This window comes from Parus major, chromosome 27, assembly GCF_001522545.3.
Source record: "Parus major isolate Abel chromosome 27, Parus_major1.1, whole genome shotgun sequence".
NCBI classification, from domain to species: domain Eukaryota; kingdom Metazoa; phylum Chordata; class Aves; order Passeriformes; family Paridae; genus Parus; species Parus major.
The window spans coordinates 300758-318807 of record NC_031796.1 but is presented as its reverse complement, the minus strand read 5'-3'; the positions used below and the strand labels follow the sequence as shown (position 1 = coordinate 318807).

At 47.9% G+C, this 18050-nt stretch overlaps 2 protein-coding genes across 11 annotated transcripts; one reads left to right on the top strand and one right to left on the bottom strand.

Annotated features, from left to right (window-relative positions):
• Positions 1 to 147: 147 nt before the first annotated feature.
• Positions 148 to 11377, top strand: STRADA (STE20 related adaptor alpha). Of its 6 annotated transcripts, XM_015651305.3 has the most exons (13): positions 148 to 212; positions 526 to 581; positions 1820 to 1877; positions 2792 to 2820; positions 5988 to 6090; positions 6581 to 6702; positions 6819 to 6927; positions 7044 to 7167; positions 7614 to 7785; positions 8333 to 8437; positions 8587 to 8828; positions 9501 to 9543; positions 9942 to 11377. In XM_015651305.3, the coding sequence occupies exons 2-13, from the start codon at positions 570 to 572 to the stop codon at positions 10092 to 10094; spliced, it is 1272 nt and encodes a 423-aa protein (XP_015506791.1). In that variant the 5' UTR covers positions 148 to 212; positions 526 to 569; the 3' UTR covers positions 10095 to 11377. The 6 variants fall into 6 exon arrangements, with proteins under 6 accessions (XP_015506791.1, XP_033375892.1, XP_033375893.1 ...); XM_033520001.1 differs by lacking the exon at positions 148 to 212 and having other exon boundaries at positions 526 to 605; XM_033520002.1 differs by lacking the exons at positions 148 to 212; positions 9942 to 11377 and adding an exon at positions 9882 to 9920 and having other exon boundaries at positions 526 to 605.
• An 822-nt stretch (positions 11378 to 12199) lies between these two features.
• LOC107215265 (E3 ubiquitin-protein ligase RNF113A-like) lies at positions 12200 to 17579 on the bottom strand. 5 transcript variants are annotated; one of them, XM_015651309.2, is made up of 10 exons: positions 17447 to 17579; positions 17003 to 17079; positions 16777 to 16881; positions 15705 to 15812; positions 15337 to 15446; positions 15027 to 15133; positions 14417 to 14506; positions 13703 to 13796; positions 12763 to 12869; positions 12200 to 12328 (listed from the first exon to the last, which is right to left on the bottom strand). In XM_015651309.2, the coding sequence occupies exons 1-10, from the start codon at positions 17547 to 17549 to the stop codon at positions 12249 to 12251; spliced, it is 981 nt and encodes a 326-aa protein (XP_015506795.1). In that variant the 5' UTR covers positions 17550 to 17579; the 3' UTR covers positions 12200 to 12248. The 5 variants fall into 5 exon arrangements, 2 of the variants coding, with proteins under 2 accessions (XP_015506795.1, XP_033375894.1); XM_033520003.1 differs by lacking the exon at positions 17447 to 17579 and adding an exon at positions 17178 to 17376; XR_004500318.1 differs by having other exon boundaries at positions 12311 to 12328; positions 12763 to 13431.
• Between the last annotated feature and the right edge of the window lie 471 nt (positions 17580 to 18050).

The following is an 18050-nucleotide window of genomic DNA, read 5'->3' as shown; positions in this document are numbered from 1 at the left end:
CAGTGCTGCGCGGCTGCATGTGGCCCAGGTGCAGCACCGGGCGCTGCCGCCCCCCACTCCCCTCAAGGACCCAACATGGCGCCCGCTCCTTCCCCGACGCTCGCGGGAGCTCCGGCCGTGACGTCACGCGAGCGCGCCCGCACGTCACGTGTCAGCGCGCTGACGTCACGCGCAGCGTCTCCCGCCGGTGAGCGGCGGCCGCAGCCTGAGGGGTCCGTAAGGGGCCGGGGGTGGAGCGGGGTCCTGCGGGGGCAGCGCGGGATGGCCCCGCGCGGGTGAGGGCCCCGAGGGTGTTCGGGGTTGTCGCTGCTTTGGGGGAGCTCCGGGTAGTTCTTGCCGGAGTTACCGCTCCCCTGGGGCTGTCCTGGGACTGCCGGGCCCGGGGGGAGTTCGGGGGTATCGGTGCTTTGTGGGGATACCGACTGGTGCTTACCGGGGTTACCGCTCCCCTGGGCCCCTCCCGGGCCGCGGGGCTGAGGGCGGATCGGTGCTCTCTGAGGGGGTGACGTGCTCCTGTGCCCGCAGGTGTCCCGCCCTTTCTGCTGCGTGTGTCCCACAGCGGCGGATCCATGTCTTTCCTTGTAAGTAAACCCGAGCGCATTAGGGTGAGTGTTGAAGACCTTCCAGCTTCCCTCGTGTCTCGGTAGAACGAGCCTTGCGCTTGTGCAGAGTGGCCGGGCCTGGAGAGCACCATAAGGACACGGGAAAACTGCTTACAGGGTTGATTACAGGAGATGTGCAACCAGCGCTGGTTAAAAGTGCACTAAAGCCTCGCACAGACCCTGCATCTCCTTGGGGTGAGGTGCAGAGCGGCTGTAACGAGCTTTGCAGTCAAGAAAAAGGGCCATAATGCTGCTTATTTTCAGTCGTTCTTTAAGTAGTCTTCTCACCTGAGTCACAATTTATGGGTTTTTTTCCTTCACTTTGCCTGCAAAGCTAAACACAACAGCTTTGTTTGAGTCTGCTTTTTTGAATGAGGAAGTTTCCTGCAGCAGAACCACTTCTAATGCTTACAAATGCTATTCTTACTTACAAGTTTTGAGTCATCATCACCCAAAGACTCATTGGTGCTTTCTAGGACCGGCTTCCCGTGCACTGAACAACTCAGCTGTTTATTATTTTGCTAAGTAGCAAATTCTACTATGGGGATGTTTGTGATTAATGATTTAACTTCATGATCAGCACTCTGCAAGCTTGAAATCTCCTGTTCTATTGTATCCTATGTGTATATATATGTATATTATCTGAACTGCAGTATTCAATAGTAGTAGGAACACTTCTCTGCACAACCTAATGCTTGCTGTGAATTTCAAGCATGAATTCTGGAGGAGAACAGCTTTAGGATATTTATGTTCTAATTGTGCATTCAGTCAATATGAATGTTCAAATATTCAAAAATAGTTGAATTCTTAAAGATACTCCCTCTTTGTAAATAGTGAAAGCGCTTCTTTAAAACCTATTACACATAAAAACCCAACTTTTATTTGACTGTATGAGGGAGTTATGGCATGCTGATTATTTTTGCTGAATGTGCATGTATAAAAAACTTGTTTGAATGATTTAAAATTATATTAACTTTATTGCAAGTGCATGTTGGTTGGGAATAACAGCAGCACCTGTGTGGTTGCTGGGTGCACGTCATTGGCAGAAAAAGGGAATATCCTTGTCCAAAGTAAGGATGTCACTAGTGATGCAACAAATCAATTTCAGACCACAGTAGAATTATTGAAGTTTGGGGTTTTTTTCTTGTAAGGTAGGGAAAATAAATTTTTCTCTAGGTGGAATAACTGATTATGTGGAGAATTTTTATTTCTTTCAGCGGTGGGTGTCTGAGAAGTTTATTGTTGAGGGATTAAGAGAGTTCGAGCTGTTTGGAGGTAAGTTTTCCTCTTGGTAAATGACATTGCTAGAAATATTTTAGCTGTAGAGCTTGGTAATTTGGTAGTAAAGATGTATCTTATCACTAAAAGATATAATTAAATTTTATTGTAAATCCAAATATTCAAGCTGGCTACGCCCAGAAGTTTAACACAGAAGTGTGTAAGATCTAGCAAGTTATTTGGAAATCATTTTTATTCTGATAACAGTACTAAATTACTTCTGTGTTGCTTAGCATAACCACATTTTTTTTTCATATGCAAAAGATGGATTTGGGGTTTGGGAAAGTTAATTATGGTTTTCTGAGTAAAAATGGATTTTGAAACTGCTGATGGCTCGCTAGGAGCAGGAGCTGACAGGTTTGTGCTCTGCTGCTGCATAACAAAGTTGCCCACTAGGATGCTGAATTCCTGATCAATGACACAGGAAACATACAGCATAGGAAATATGGCTAGATTTTGATCTTCCAGGTGGAGTAAAGGAATTTTTATTACTTTGAATAATATTAGATAGTTTCTTCTGTTTTTAAGCGTCATCTTTGAATGTGTTTATAATCATAGAATTGTTTGGGTTGGAAGGGACCTTTAAAGATCACCCAGTCCAACTCCCCTGCAATAAGCAGGGACATGACAGAAGGTTAATATTTGGAGTTGTAGAAAAAAAAATTGTCACCTTCCATTTATGTCAAATATACAGGCAGTAGCACTATGTGAATCTCTTTGATCCTGTACATGTACTGCGATATGACTAGTGCTGCAGTTTTGTGTGCAAATTAAATGTCTCTGTATAAAAAAAATCATGTATAATTGATATCAAAGAGGGTCATGTAGGGTTATTTACTTAAGTTTCCAACTATATTTTAACGGGTATCTGTTGAACACAACATGGTGAACAATTAATTTCTTTACTCCAGAGCAGACTCCGGGTGACTCTCGGAGAAAAGTAAGTGATTTGTGCAGGCTGTGGTGCTGTGGTTCATTGCATGGAGATTATTCCTTGTGGAAGTTTGATTTTTCTTTTTATCTTAGTTATATATCTCATCTCTATATTTAGCTCTACAAGTGTGGAAACAGGTTTCACCCTGGAGTGGAGATTTTGGTGTGTGGTTTTCAAACTCTATGTGACAACTCAAAATTTTAAACTTAATCTCATGGCTTTCTATTTGTCATTCTCCTCCCGCAGCCCCTCAAGGGTCTCTTTTTGAGGTGATTTAGTTCTGATCCTTCAGAGAAGGAAAGAAGAGTGTAGTTTTATGGAAGTTCTGAAAAGCACTTGTTCTTCAGGCCCTGATTGCTCACTGGCTGGTTCATAATGAGCACGTAACACATAAAATACCACAATTTACAACGGAGTATCTTAATCTAAACGATTCCCCACATCCCCACACCGCAGGTGTGCAAGTGTTGCTTTAGTTTAAGCTAATCACAAACATGAATTAAGCGTGATTTGATCATAGCTGTGTCAATTCAAGCTGCTTATAATTGATTTTTGTGCCAGTGTCTGTAATTTACTGGCACAAACAAAACTCAAAATAGGAGATGTATATGGAATGTTTTGTATAAAACTGACTCAATTCACACCTTTTTTTAAATTGCTGAGTGTTAGACATGCTTGGCTGGAAGCAAATTAAGATTAGCATCTGTTTTGTTTTTTTTCCAAGGGTTTTCTTGGGCAAAGACACTTATGCTGATTCTCATTTTGATCTTTTTATGTCTAGATAAAAGCCTGTTTTTTTCCACCAGGGCTGTAGAAAAGGGTTCATAATTTGAGGGGGGAGGAAAATTTTTGTTGCTTATGCTGAAGTGAGGGAAGGGAATGAGGAGGTGGAGGGGAAGACAGCAGAACAAAACTGATATCATCTCTTCCTAACTCAGATGAACGTCATTTGGAAAATGCAGATCCTTGCAAACATCACAACTGATTTTGTTATGGCATTTATACCAGTAGTTGCCTTTCAAAGATGAATTTCCTTTAAATCCATCTCCAATTAAACTGGACTCCCAAGCCAAAAGCCAGCTCTAAATGAATGTCATGCCATAAAACTGGTCATACGGGACTTCATTTTGCAGCTGCTTTTGACCATACACCAAAAATTGTCCTGTGTGAAACCACTGAGGAGCTTTTTTGCAGTATATCATAAATGACATTTCAGTTTAACTTTATTTTTTTAAACTGTTGTATGATGTTGATAAATTTCTGGTTGAGCTCCTTTTGCATTAACTCTGTTATTGGTCACTGCTAACATGAGGAGAGGTGAGTGAAGACCTCATACTGGAAGACTTTTCAATAGGGAATTCACAGTATTTTTCCATTACTGCACAGCCTACACCATTAATAAGATTAAATTTGTTTAATTCTTCGCATCTGCTTTGTTGGCTTGTCCTGTACCTGGAGTGACTTTAATAAAGCAAACCACTTACATGTTGCTCAGTGTCTCACCAGCTGTCACCGCTCCATGACTGCTTCCCAGCCTCCTGCTTCCATCTCCTTGGTGCTGCCTTTCTGCTTCAGAGGTTTCTGTCTGCCTGTGTGTCTCCTGGCCATCTTGCTGTTGACAGGACTGTGTGAAATTGCTGAAAGAAGTAATGAATGATACAGTTGAGATCAGAATGAACAGGCCTCTTTAGCAGAAGTTTGAAATCCTGAGTGGAAAGTTGCTGCCTGTTCTGAGCCAAGATACTGCACTGTAGTGTTGACTAAAAGAAAGGATCTGGAAATGCTGCTCCCAGGGGCTTTAGCTACACTGAAATAGCCTGAGTTGTTTCAGCTGAAATTGTGCCAAAGCACCACAAATCTTAATTTTTGTCTTTTCCCTTAATGTAAAATACTTTTAAAAATATTAAAAAAAAATTAAAAATAGGCAATGTGCTGTTCAAAGCCAGTTGAAAAGGTGGAACTTGGGAAGTGTGGTGCTAATTTATTCCCAAAGTGCACTTAAGCATCCCAAGGTAATTTACAGCAAGCTCCTGTCTGTGCTCTTTGCAGTACATTTACCCTGGGCTGAGGGTAGAACAGCAAGTTGGTTGTTTTTCAGCTGTCACTGTGCTGTTTCCATCTTTCAGTGATGGAAATGAAAAACGCAGTCTGCTGTTATGGTAGGAAAAGGCACAAACCTTTTCTGCTTCATCTACCATGAGAAAGGTCTGATAAAGGGCATTTGCAGTTGATGAAGAATGAGGTGGAAAAATTGAGTTGGTGTTCCAAATGCCAGGAGGACTTAATGTGCTGGAAATTTGAGATAACTAAAGACAGTTTTAGATACCACATAAATTCTAATCCCTGTTATGTTGCTCTTTTTGTGACTTTGGACATTTGAAGGAGTTGGAAGGTATAAAAGAACTTGCAAGAACATTGAAGTTTATCATCTGCAAAATCCCACCAGGGAAGATTTCAGTGTATGTAAATAAGGCAGAAAGCTTTATGTCAGATGGAGCGAGGGAAAGCTTGACAGGCTTGGGAATGCTGCTTCCCTGGGTGGTGGGGGGTGTGGTTTTTTCCCTTTTTTTTTTTTTTTTTTTTCCCCAGAAGCACTTAAGCTTTTCAGCTTTTGCTTTCATTTGGAGCTTCTCTTCATGTGTGTCTGGTTTTCTTCATCACTTGTACCATTCAGCTAAGCAGCCTCAGCTTGCTGGGCTTATCCCAGGTGAGCAGCTGAAAACCAGGAGCCACAGGAGCTGCAGCATCCGCCAGGAAAGCCAAATGCTACAGTGCAGAGAAGGGCTGTGAACAGCTTCCCTTTGCCTCTGGCTCACACAGCAGGATGGTGGCACAGAAGTATGTCAATATAAGAGAAAGGCAGTTACTGCAAAGCAGAGTTTACGCTGTCCTGAGAATAATATTTGGCTTTATCCAAATATTCCTGAATAAATTCTCACAGTGATTAACAGTCTACTTGTTACGTGTTTTGTAACACAGATGTCTGGATCTTCTGAAATGAGGCATCTCCTGAGTTTCAATTGATAAATGACTATTTAAAATCATTTTGACAGCAGTTAAATCCTCCTCTGTATTCCTGTGATTTTAAAGTGTATGATAATATGAGGTGCAGATAATTTTTCCAGCAGGTGATCTTTATTTCCTTTGACCTGACTTCATTCTTTTTTCCTCAGACAAATGAGGCGAGCTCCGAGTCGATAGCTTCTTCCCCTAAAAGGGACACCATGAGCAACTTCCTGCCAGACAGCAGCTGCTATGAGTTGCTCACTATCATAGGTAATTCTGGAGGGCTGAAGGATCAGAGTCTGCTTTGTGAAGAAAATAATTTCTGCAGATTTGTTGTCCTTTTCTTGATTGATTGCTTATTTTTTGACATTGTATGTCTGCATCTTTGATTTTTAAAATAATTTGAATAAAAAATGAGAAGCCAGTCCTAAAGGTTTTCACCTGAGAGGGGCATGTCATGGGTCAGTGATGCTGGGGGTGCAGTACAGTCAGCAGAAACAGCCTGAAACCTGTCCTTGGTGCTCCTAATCATGTTTCTGCCTCCGAGTGAATTTGAAGGACAGGATAATTCTGCTGGCTAGGAGGATTCCTCTCCGTGGGATTCATACCAAGGAAGGTGGTATCTGATGGAACAGTTACTCTTTTTTACAAAGCCAAAAGTAGTTTCAGTGAGTGAAGGTACAGATTATTGCGGGGTCAGGAGGAGTTCCTCTCAGTGCTTCTAAAAGCATTACTGAAGCTTCAGTGCTTTCTCTTTCAGGCAGGGGCTTTGAAGACTTGATGGTTGTGAACCTGGCCAGGTATAAGCCCACGGGAGAGTATGTCACAGTCAGAAGAGTGAACTTGGAGGCCTGCACAAATGAAATGGTCACATTCTTGCAGGTAACACCACTCGTCACGTAAGCTTAGAAGAGGACAGACAGCAAGAGCAGTGCCTACCAATACTGCAGTCATGTTTCTGCATTTACTAAATTTAATAAAAATATCTTTTATTTTAGGGGGAGCTTCATGTTTCCAAGCTCTTCAACCACCCTAACATCGTGCCATACAAAGCAACTTTCATAGCTGACAATGAGCTGTGGGTAGTGACTTCTTTCATGGCCTATGGTGAGTGGAGAGGGGGGGTATCTTTTTATGTTCCTCATGTTCTATGAAAGGAAATTGAAGAGCTGCCATGTCCTTGGGGTTTTTGTTTTGACAGGTGGTGTTTCATTTCTTTCTAGGTTCTGCAAAAGATTTAATCTGTACCCATTTTACGGATGGGATGACTGAACTGGCCATTGCTTACATTCTCCAAGGTGTCTTGAAAGCACTTGACTACATCCACCATATGGGCTATGTACATAGGTATGGAAAAATACATTGGTCATTTTCCTTCTGGTGGAGATTCTTGGAAATAAAACTCAGAGTAGAGCAGAGGATGAATCAGGAGACACAGAACACATTGAGTTTTGTATTTGCTGTTACAGCAACTCTGTTTGATACTCGTGGGAAGTGACATCACTGATCTTAGTAAGCTGCATGAAAGTGGAGCAAACTTATCCCAAAGACCACTGTGTATCTAAAAACACAATCTATAACATTTAGTCCTGCATTTCTCCTTGCCACAGAAACATTCTTTGGGAACTTGAAAAGGTGATGAATAGAATCCTGTTAACTGATTTTGCCCAGCATCCAAAGATGGTTGTTAGGAGTCTCAGCTTCCTGGTATAAAGGTGATCAAGTATTGTCCTACCCATTGAGCTGTTTAGTAAGGGCCAGGGAACCTGACTGTTTTTCCCTTTTATCCCCAGGAGTGTTAAAGCCAGCCATATCCTGATCTCTGTAGATGGGAAGGTGTACCTTTCTGGCCTGCGGAGTAACCTGAGTATGATCAACCATGGGCAGCGACTCAAAGTTGTTCATGACTTCCCCAAATACAGCATCAAAGTGCTGCCTTGGCTCAGTCCTGAGGTTTTGCAGCAGGTGTGTTTAAAAGAAGCTGCTTGTGTTTAGTGATGTGTTGTATCTGTATAATTTTGTGAGCTCTTGGGGCAAGTTGAAGGCGTGTAGGGTGGGAGACATGAGAGAACCTGCAGAGTTCCTTTCTTTTTATCTTAAAACCAGTGACCCCTAGCAAGGGGAAGGGTACATGAATACAAGGAAAGAGGAGAAGCTGAAGGAAACAGATTTGGTGTGGATGCAGAGCAAGTGGGTAGAATTTGATGTAGTTGACTCAAAAGTTAAATTGTAGGCACTTCTAAAGGTTGTCTCATTAACAAAGTGTTACATCAGATGCAAGTTACCCAGGGCAGATGCTGTCCCTCCAGGCTGGCTGATTTCAGTTATGTGAATGTTGACCTTAACTGTGTATTTTAACATACTGAAAAACCCTCACCTCAGTAAAGTAGTCTATCTGTGGCTGGTACTGTCCTGTTCTAATCATCTGGGTTTGTTGGCTTGCAGTTGAATCATGGGTATTGCCCATTCAGTCACATCCAAGTCCCTGAAGCTACTTTTTCTTTTCATGTAGAATCTGCAGGGTTATGATGCAAAATCTGACATTTACAGTGTGGGGATAACGGCCTGTGAACTGGCAAATGGACATGTCCCATTTAAAGACATGCCTTCTACTCAGGTAAGATTTGCAAGCTCCTTAAGTCGTCCTTCATCCTGGCACCTGGCACTGCTTTCCTGCTCTGGGATGTGAGCGCAGAAAGGTGTCCTGCTTGCGTGAGTGGGAAACCTGAACTGTGTGTGATGTTGCTCGTGCCCCTGCTCTTCCAGATGCTCTTAGAAAAGCTGAATGGAACTGTTCCCTGCCTGCTAGACACCACCACAATTCCTGCTGACGAGCTGACTATGAAGACGTCGCGCTCCAGCGCAAACTACGGGATGGGGGAGAGCACGGCCATGAGCAACGTGCGCGCGGCCAACGGGGAGCCAGCCCTGCACCCCTACCTCCGCACCTTCTCCACCTACTTCCACAACTTCGTGGAGCAGTGCCTCCAGAGGAACCCTGACTTCAGGTAAAGCCAGGTGAAAGCTGCTCTCCTCACCAGTGCTGTTCTAGGGCTGGTTAAACCATGGGAGTTAGTAGATGTTGTTTACAGTTTTCTTTCCGAAAGCGTAGTGTGTGAGGATGTGCCCCATCTGTTGAGGAGAGCAGTCCAGGTGTGTAGAACAAGCAGTGTTAACACTTGGAGCACTTTCTGTATGAAAGCCTGAGGAATTGTTTGGCAGCCTTCCTTGAGGGATAAGTGGTGCTGCACATCAAGAAAATAAACAACTTGTGTTTCTGGCCCCTGTGAGACTGTGTTTACCCAGCTCCCATCACTGCAAGTGGCTGCTCTTCAGCCAGCAGAGAGCAATGATGGGAAGTGATCAAAGCTGCATTTTTCTTTGTAGTGAGGACAATCTGTAGCCATGACAGACTTTTCAGAGGTGCCCTGAAAACTGACTGCTCAGGCACTGTCCTTGGGCAGATGTAGGGGGTGTATGTAAATTAAAGGTTAGAAGGAGGTTGAACTCCTTGCATAAAATATTACATGATTGTAAATGCTTAATAAGCGGTGCTACTGCTGAAAAAAGGGAGATACCCAATAGCTGAGAAATAGGACAGGCAGGAAGGCCCCTGGTCTTGTCTTAATCCCACTACCTGACCTCAAGCACTGACTCCTTTTCTTACCTCCCTTCCACAGGCCAAGCGCAGGCACTCTGCTAAGTCACCCCTTTTTTAAGCAGGTAAGGAATTAATTGATCTACAAGTAAAGCACAGTGCTTTGCTTTGTCTTTCTGTGAGGGTGGGGATGTTGAATTGCTGAATTTTCTGTGATCAGAAAGATTAAGTCAGTTTTTTGACTATTTGTAGTGCAGAGTGGTGATCGTCACATCCTCTGGGGGAGGTGCTTGGGCTGTTCTTGAAGCATCTCTTATCTAAGGTTTTAAATCTGCCTGTCCTGGGAGCCAGAGCAGCTCTTCCCCTGCAGGCTGCTGAGTTCTGGGGCGAGGCAGTTGTAACTTTTGCTCCTTAAGGAGACCAGAGGGTGCCCCGTGCATTTCCTGCCTGTTTCTGCCTGCAGTGCTGGGTGTGGAGCAGCACCTGAGCAGCCCTGTGTGCTCAATCTGTCCTTCCTGTGCAGATCAAGCGCCGTGCTTCTGAAGCACTCCCTGAACTTCTGCGCCCTGTCACCCCCATCACCAATTTGGAAGGAACACTGCCCCAGGACCCCAGTGGCATTTTTGGATTGGTATCAAATCTGGAGCAGCTGGATGTGGATGACTGGGAATTCTAGAAAAATAGGGACTACACTGAGGAGGAGCTTTCTGGACATTGTAATTTATTGATCCTGTTCATAAAAGCTGATGAATGTTACACACAGAAGAGTTTACAGGTCCTTGGGAAGGAACTTCAACTGCCTGTTTACTTAAGAAGTAGCCTGGATACAAATGGACAGACCTAAGGTGGAAAAGGATCAACCCAAGGAGCTGTGGAGTATTCTGGAAGGTGCAGTGTCTGGAGCCCCCATTCTTCCAGCTGAGCTCTGGTAGACCACCTAAGGGGGTTGAGTGAGTCTGTGTAGTTATGGTCTCTATTTATGTGTTTCTAAAAATCACTGGCTTCCTCACAGTTGAGGCTGCATGTCCCTGCCCTTTTTGGTTCTTTCTCTTTTAAGGGTGCCTTAGAGTTGAGGGGAGGTGGGCAGGTTTTAGTTTCGGGCATTCTCTTAGAACTAGTCAAGTTCCTGTAACAGTGTTTTCATAGGGAAAGTTTTAATGGGGGGAAAAATTGATTATATTCTTTGTTACTGCTTTGTGATGAGAAAATGGGAGATCAAAGATAAGCTGACGCCATTCCAGGCACTCCTGCTGCACTGGGCATTCCTCTGCAGCACTGCATTCTTCTAGTGTGGAGAGGCTTTTTGAAGACTTCCCACTCGATGCTGACCACTCTGAACTCCAGGTCAGACAGGGCCTTCCAGCCTCCCCTTCCAGCTTCCTGGGTCCCCAGAGCAGTGTGGATGCCTGTACAATGTACCAGCTCTTTTATCCCCTTCAAGTTGAACTTCATGTTAGCTGGGCTGGTGTCACAGCACGAAACACTTACCTGCCTGTTCTCAGTGACTTACCCTGACACAGAGGAAAAGTAAATTGATTTTCATGCTGATCCTCTTGCTCACAACTCCTGTACAGAACTGAACTTTAACCTTTCCATCACCATTACTCTTCTGCCTTCCTTCACTGACAGGTAAAAGCTGCTCATGTGGCTCCCTGTGGTTCATGGCTGTGTGACTCTGCCCTGCTGCTGTGGCAGCTCTCCCCCATTCTGTGCTGTTTGGTTTTTTTGGAGGTGTATTTAAGACGTTTAGTTTCACTTTTTTTCCAAGGACCATGGGTGCTGGAGGCCATCTGCTCTTTACTGAAGCACTGAGTATCCTTGTGTAGGTGCAATGGATGGGAGTAGTGGTGCTGGCAACAGGTCCTTCTTGTGTTTATAAACTATACTTGAACCCAGATAAAGTTTGTTACTCTAGTTTTTTTCCAAAACAAATAAAAAATTTCTGAAGTTGTTTTTTAAGTCTGCTGTTTGTGCAGGATGATGGAGTGAATCACAGAGGGTGACAGGCTGGCTGTCTACGCTTGCTTTTACCTCCGTAGTTTCATACAGCTCACCAGTTTATGGCAGCTGCCTTCATGCTGCAGAAACATACTTCAACTAAAGCAACAAGCTGCAAACACCTCCACTTGCTCTTTTCTGAAAGTTTCAGTCAAATTCTCCTAGTTGCAGAGGTGTTTAAGGCCAGGACAAGCTCTGCTTCCTCCCTTTGATCAGGTTTGGCTCCTGATTTAATCTTACTGTTAGTAAGAAGATTTTTGATTGCCTCGTTTGTTACGAAGTCTTACAAACAGGGCTGATTCAAGAGGTGTGTAACTGAAGTTCTCCTCCCTGTCTGGAAGGTTGGTTCCTGGGAACCAAGACAGGAGGGAATAAATGGCAGTAACTGCAGTGCTCCAGCCTGCTTTTCCATGAATTAGCATTTTTAGGGTTAAGGATGAACTTAATGCAGGCTCATATTTCTAATCCCTGCTCATGCCTGCACCTTGCTCCATGCTCTAAGCTTAGGGCCTTAAATTAACTTTGTTCCATGCTTGCAGCAGGATTCATGCAGAGTCAGGAGTGAAACAGCAGCACCGTGGTCAGAAGCAGCAGAATTAGGAGTAACTGGACATTCACCCTGCTCCCCCAGCTCGGGGGCTCTGGGAGTAGCAGATGTCTCTCTCAGCCCTTGGAGTCTCACCTGCCCTGCCTTGTGCCCCTGCAGGGCAGCAAAGACAGAGCCCAGCACAGGTGCACACAGTTCAGGAGCTGCTGGTTGGACACACAACCCCTGGCTGCAGCTGTTTTCTCCTACAAAAGCTTTATTCAATTATGTACAAAATGTGTGCTGCTACTGTGGATCCTCTTCATGGTCTGACTGTTGCACCTCTTCCTCCTCCCCTTTGTGTTTTTCCAGTTTTGCCATCAGCTCTGAAAAGCAGGAACAGGCATGCTGAGACTCCAGGTACAGGGGCTGCCCCACCCCAGAGCCAGAGGCCCAGGTCCTGTGGACACCAAGGACCAGGGCAGCTACCAAAAATCCCTTGCCCACAGCCTGGAGCCACCCCTGTTTGCCAAGGCCAGGCAGGAGCTGTTACAGTCATTCCCTCAGTGCATTACTGACCACACAAGCTGCTGCCTCTGCTCCCATGGCACAACCCCCTCCCTCTCCCCACCTGGGCAAGCACAGATGCTCATGTTGCATCCGTGATTTAGTATTTCCTGACACTTGAGCTCTGCTGGCAGCCAGGAGCTGTGAACTTTAGCTCAGGGCCAGGCCCAACAGCAGGAAGATGCAGCAGGAGCTGATGTCTTTGCTGCTCCCCCAGAGCAGCTGTGCTCCCTCTCCCACAGGTGCCTGGTACCTTTTGCAGGGTTGAAGACCCCGTTGGTTTGTTTGTCGCAGACGTAGCAGCGCTGGGATTTGCGATAGTGCTGGAGGGCACAGCCCTCACAGAAGTAGTGCCGACACCTGTATGGAGACACAGAGGTCACTGCAAGGCACCAGGCACAATGACTGTGTCCTAGAGTTAGAAACTACTGACTGCTGCTCACAGGAACAGCAAGGCTGGAAATTACCTCCACGATTGAGTCCAACCTCTGCCCGACCCCCACCTTGTCACCCAGAGCACCGAGTGCCATGTCCAGTTGTTCCTTGGACACCTCCAGGGATGGGGACTCCACCAGCTCCCTGGGAAGCCTCTTCCACTGCATGACAATTCTCTCCATAGGGAGACAAAAGTGAGCTGCAGACACAGCTTCCTCTGCATCGCTGTCCCCATGGAAGGTGTTTCAGCATTGCTTCACTGATGTGCAGTGACAGCACAGAGCCACCAGCGTGCTCTTCCAGACCCAAGTACCAGCAGGACAGCGTTCAGAGGGAGAAAGTGCTCTCCTCAGCCTCCTCATCCCTGCCAAGCTCCTGGCTTCCCCATGCTCACATTTCTGTACTCAGGCAGTGCAGCTGGCATTAAGTGTCCAGGAGGAATGATGGCATTAAGTGTCCAGGAGGAATGATGGCATGAAAACAAAATCTCAAAGTTAAGAGGGAAAGATAAGGTAAATAGGCAGCATTTGTGGAAATCTAAAAAGTGTTTGAGAGCCCTTCCAAGGGGATGCTCCAGATGCAGCTATGAACTCTGTCTCTCACAGGATTCCCTCACCCACCAAAAAGCCAGAGAAGACAACAAGCAGGTTCCACCCACAGCCTGTGGGCTGGGTTTGTCTTTGCCTCAATAGTGAAAGAATGATTCTGAGCTGGATTGACAGCACACATGTGGCTCCTCATGCCAAACAACCACTTACTTGGTGACCACGGGGTTTTTGAAGGAACCTCTGCAGATGAAACATTTGAAAGGCATGTCCTCCTCATCACTGCTCACCTCGTAGTTTTCATCGTCTGCAGAAGAGAAAGCGAACCAGAGTGGAGTGAGAAGAGAGGCCAGCCCACACGTGGGGCATGAAATAATAAGGGGAGAGTGCAGCAGGTGGGATTCAATCTCTGCTGGAAACAATGGAGCTCTGGCATCTGGGTGTTTCAGTAACATGTGTGGGACCGTGCTATAATTAGGGCTAATGAGCCAGCAGGTCTGTTGCTCATCTCAGGAGAAAATTCTTTTCTACTTCACCCACTCACTGCTATAAAGAGAAACATCCTCCAGCTCCTCCTGTTTTTTAGACTTTCCTCCAAACCAGCTGCCTCCAAGCTCTGGCTCCAGCTGAGCAGAGAACAGCCCCCATTTGCACAGCAGCTCTTATGAGCCCTGGGCCACAGCTACGTTCACCAAGTGACAAGTGATGTCCCATGTCCTGGGCATCCAGGGGACACAGTCCCGTCTCCCCAGCTGCACACAGCTCGCTGCTGGGACCCACACAGCAGTGCTCTCCTTCACAGAGAGCCAGGGGTTTTCTGTAAGCAGCAGCTCTGCTCTGCACTCTCAGTGGTCCCTGGCCCTCAGCTAATCCTGCAGCAGGAGCTGCACAGCTTTGAGCAGACCTGTGAGGGCAGAGGGGCCGTACCATTGACGCCGTAGCGGCCTTCGTCCAGCTCCCGTTCGATCTGCCAACCGTGCTTGTAGTCCGAGCGGTCGTGCAGGAATTTGCAGCTGTCTGAGCAGCACAGAGAAAGAGGAAATAAGAGACAGGCTGCAAGGGCAGAGTATTTCCAGGACACCTCATTCCAGGGCAGCCTGAGCTTTGCCCAGCAGGAGAAATCTGATTGCTCTTTCTCCAGGGCAGCAGCAAGCTCCTGGAGCAGGTACAGGATCCCTCAGTGCTGACAGGCTGTGAGCATCATCCTCTCTGTGCCACAGGGACAGTTCCAGCAGTTATGCACATGGCAAGTGGGATAAGGAACAGGAAAACCCATTCCTCAGATGGCCTCGGCAGACACCATGCCTGTAAGAATGTGGATTACTGGAACATCCCAGGGATCCCTCCCAGGACTCCTGTAACTACTAACGAGAGGCCTTGGGCTTTCAGAAGGGCCAGCACGAATGACAACCTTACATAAACAGCTCTGCACAGAAGGGTCTATGACTCAGCCTCAGCACCCCAAACACAGCTGGGTCACAGCTGGATTGGATCCCTTTGCAAGCCTGGTGCTCAGCTGCAGACACAAGGCACTCACCCCCGAAGCCGCAGAAGCCGGTCTCTTTGTAGTCCTTGCAGATGTCGGGCTGGTAGTCCCAGCGCACGGTGGCCCGCAGGTGCTCTGGAGCACGGATGGGGCCTTTCCTGAAAGGGGGGCAGAGGGCTCAGCCCGGCTGCAAAGTGGCCCTGGAGCAGGGCCCTGGCCAGAACCAGACACCACGCACCACACACCACACAGGTCAGGCAAAAGCTGGCAGTGACAGCAGAGTTCCAGCCCCAAACACCACCTTGGGATGGTGCCTGAGCTCCTCTGTGATCGCAGACCCCCAGGGCTCATCCCAACCAACCTGACCATTCCTGAAGAGGCATTTCCCATCGATGTGTCTTTGGGCTTCACATACTTCTGGTAGTTGTTAATGCCACGGTAAATTTTATCATCTTCCTTTCCTCTCAGCTCCTAGGAAAGCAAGAAGAGATGATTAAGAATCAGGAGAGCTTCATGACATGGATTAATTGTCACCACTCTGACACCAGTCTTCCTTCCCACCCTGCTTTAACACCAAGATGTCAATAAAGACACAAAACTTCCCTATTTGTAAGGGTTATGCTCCTGGCTTCTTGAACATCTAGGGAGGACAAGACTCTAACTCTTCTTGGTGTGCAGAGGGCTCTCAGACTGCACAGCATGAGCTCCTAAGGAGCAAGGCTGACTCACCTCCTGGATTTTCTGGCTGCGCTCAAAGATGGCCTGGGCATCCTTCTCCTTCTCCGTGTCCAGTTCATACACTGCTGTGGCTCCCATGTCTTCTGGGCCAACAGGTTTCTGAAAAGCAAGGAAAACTTGTGGCAAGAGTGAAGGGAACACTTGGACAAGACAGAGCTTGGCTGCCTGAAGGGTTGTCACAGACAAGACACAAGGACTGGACGCACCTGCTTTATCCCTTGGCATTTGCTAGGGAGAATTCACCACAGGCTCCAGCCTAGTCTGTACAGAGGCCAGAATGCTAATTCCCCATTGCTCCCAAATTTTAGCCTGCTGTCAGGGAACACTTATTTTATTCCTTCACACTCAGCCCCAGCTCAGCTGAAGTCCCACTCAGTTCAGCCATGTCTGACACTTCAATCACGGGGCCCTCCTGCCCACACACAGGATGTTACTGAGCTTCTGAACCAGCTGGGGGTGGCCAAAATGCAGTTTCAACCCAGTGATCTGGTTTAGATTCCTCTTTAATGGACTGAACAGATACCTATTCTTAGCTTTTATCACCTCTTCAAGCTGCACAGAAACCAGAGAATAATTACAGGCAGCCTCAATTAAAGACAAATCCAACTTGGGTGCCAAAAGCTTGCAGACTCCCAAAGCTCTCACCTCCTCCCATCCCTTCCCATTCTCTCCAGAAGGTTGGGAAAACCAAACACTGCCTCCCTTGGGAGCAGACAAAGATGGTCTAGTAATGAAAACAGAAACCCAACAATTGAGCAAACCTGATCCAATTGCTCCCTCTCCTGAAAAATCTGTGCAGTGTTGGACAAGTCCAGTGGCATCCTGGAGTTTTAAGTCTCACCTCTAAGAGGGAAAGACCAACCTTTAAGGGCCTCCCGTGGAGGGAGGTACTATCAGAATGAACCCAGCACAAGGTGCTTGGCTATTAAGAGGGGACGGCGAGGTGCATTAATAAGAAAGAATGTCCAATCTCATGTTTAGAGTGGCAAATTCTGTCTGTGAGGAGCAGGATCCCCAGTCCCACCTGAGCTGACATGCCAGGCCCCCTGCTGCCCGTCCTTACCGCCGACCTGGTGGATTTGTAGGTGACACCGATGTCCTTGGCAGGATCCTCATCCTCACTGCTGCTCAGTGCGTAGTCCGGCCTCTCCCTCGCGCAGCGCCTGGTCTGGGGGGAGACGGCAGGGATGGGGGAGGAAAGGCTCCAGCACTGCAGCCTGCCTGGCTGAGCCTGGCAGGCACCACAGGCAGCCCCGGATGGAGCAGGCGCTCCCTCGGAGCTCCGTTACCTTCTGGATCATGGGGTTGGGGGTGTCCCGCCGTCGCTCCTTCCGCACCACGCTGCTGCCCTCCTCCCCACTGCTCTCTGCGGGGAAAGCCCGGCGTGAGGGGCCTGGGCCCGGCCTGAGGCAGCCGCTGCCCTCGGTGGGCTGGGGACGCCCACGGGAGACCAAACAATCCCACCCTGGCAGCGTCGTCCAAGCGCTCCTGGAGCTCCTGGGGCCGTGACCGTTCCGGAGAAGCCTGCTCAGTGTCCGACCACCCTCCAGGGCAAGAACCTTCTCCTAATATCCACCCTAAGTCCGCTCTGTCACAGCGGCAGGGTCCTTCACGCCCTCAGCCGCATGCACAGCGCCTGGGGAGGGCAGCGCTGGAGGCGGCACCAGGACCTCCCTCCCCTCCCCACCGCCCCGCCCCGGCTCCCCGCACCTCCCGGGCCCCCCAGCCCTCACCCCGCTCCTGGTCGCTGCCGGGCCGTTTTCGCCGGCCGCTGCCCGCGGCTCGGACCCGCTTCTTGAACACAAAGCTGCAAACGCCGCTCTCCTCCGCCATCATGTGCCACCGACACTGCGGCGCCGGCTGGAGCGGCGGCCGAGCGGCCGGAGCGGGCAGCGCCCCCTGCGGGCAGGGAGGCTCAGCGCCCCGGGCCCGGCCCCGTCCCAATTCCCATCCTCGATCCCGCTCCCTCCCGGGGCCTGGCGGGTTTCAAAGGCAACGGGGACACTGCTGGGTCCTGCAACCCCCGGCCCCGGGTGGGCACAGGCGGACACGGCCTGTGTGTGTGAACATGTGTGTGTACAGGTGTGTGTACAGGTGTGTGTGCAGGTGTGTGAACATGTGTGAACATGTGTGTGTACAGGTGTGTGTGCAGGTATGTGTACACGTGTGTGAACATGTGTGTGAACATGTGTGTGTACAGGTGTGTGAACATGTGTGTGTACATGTGTGTACAGGTGTGTGAACATGTGTGTGTGAACATGTGTGTGTGAACACGTGTGTGTACAGGTGTGTACAGGTGTGTGAACATGTGTGTGTACAGGTGTGTACAGGTGTGTG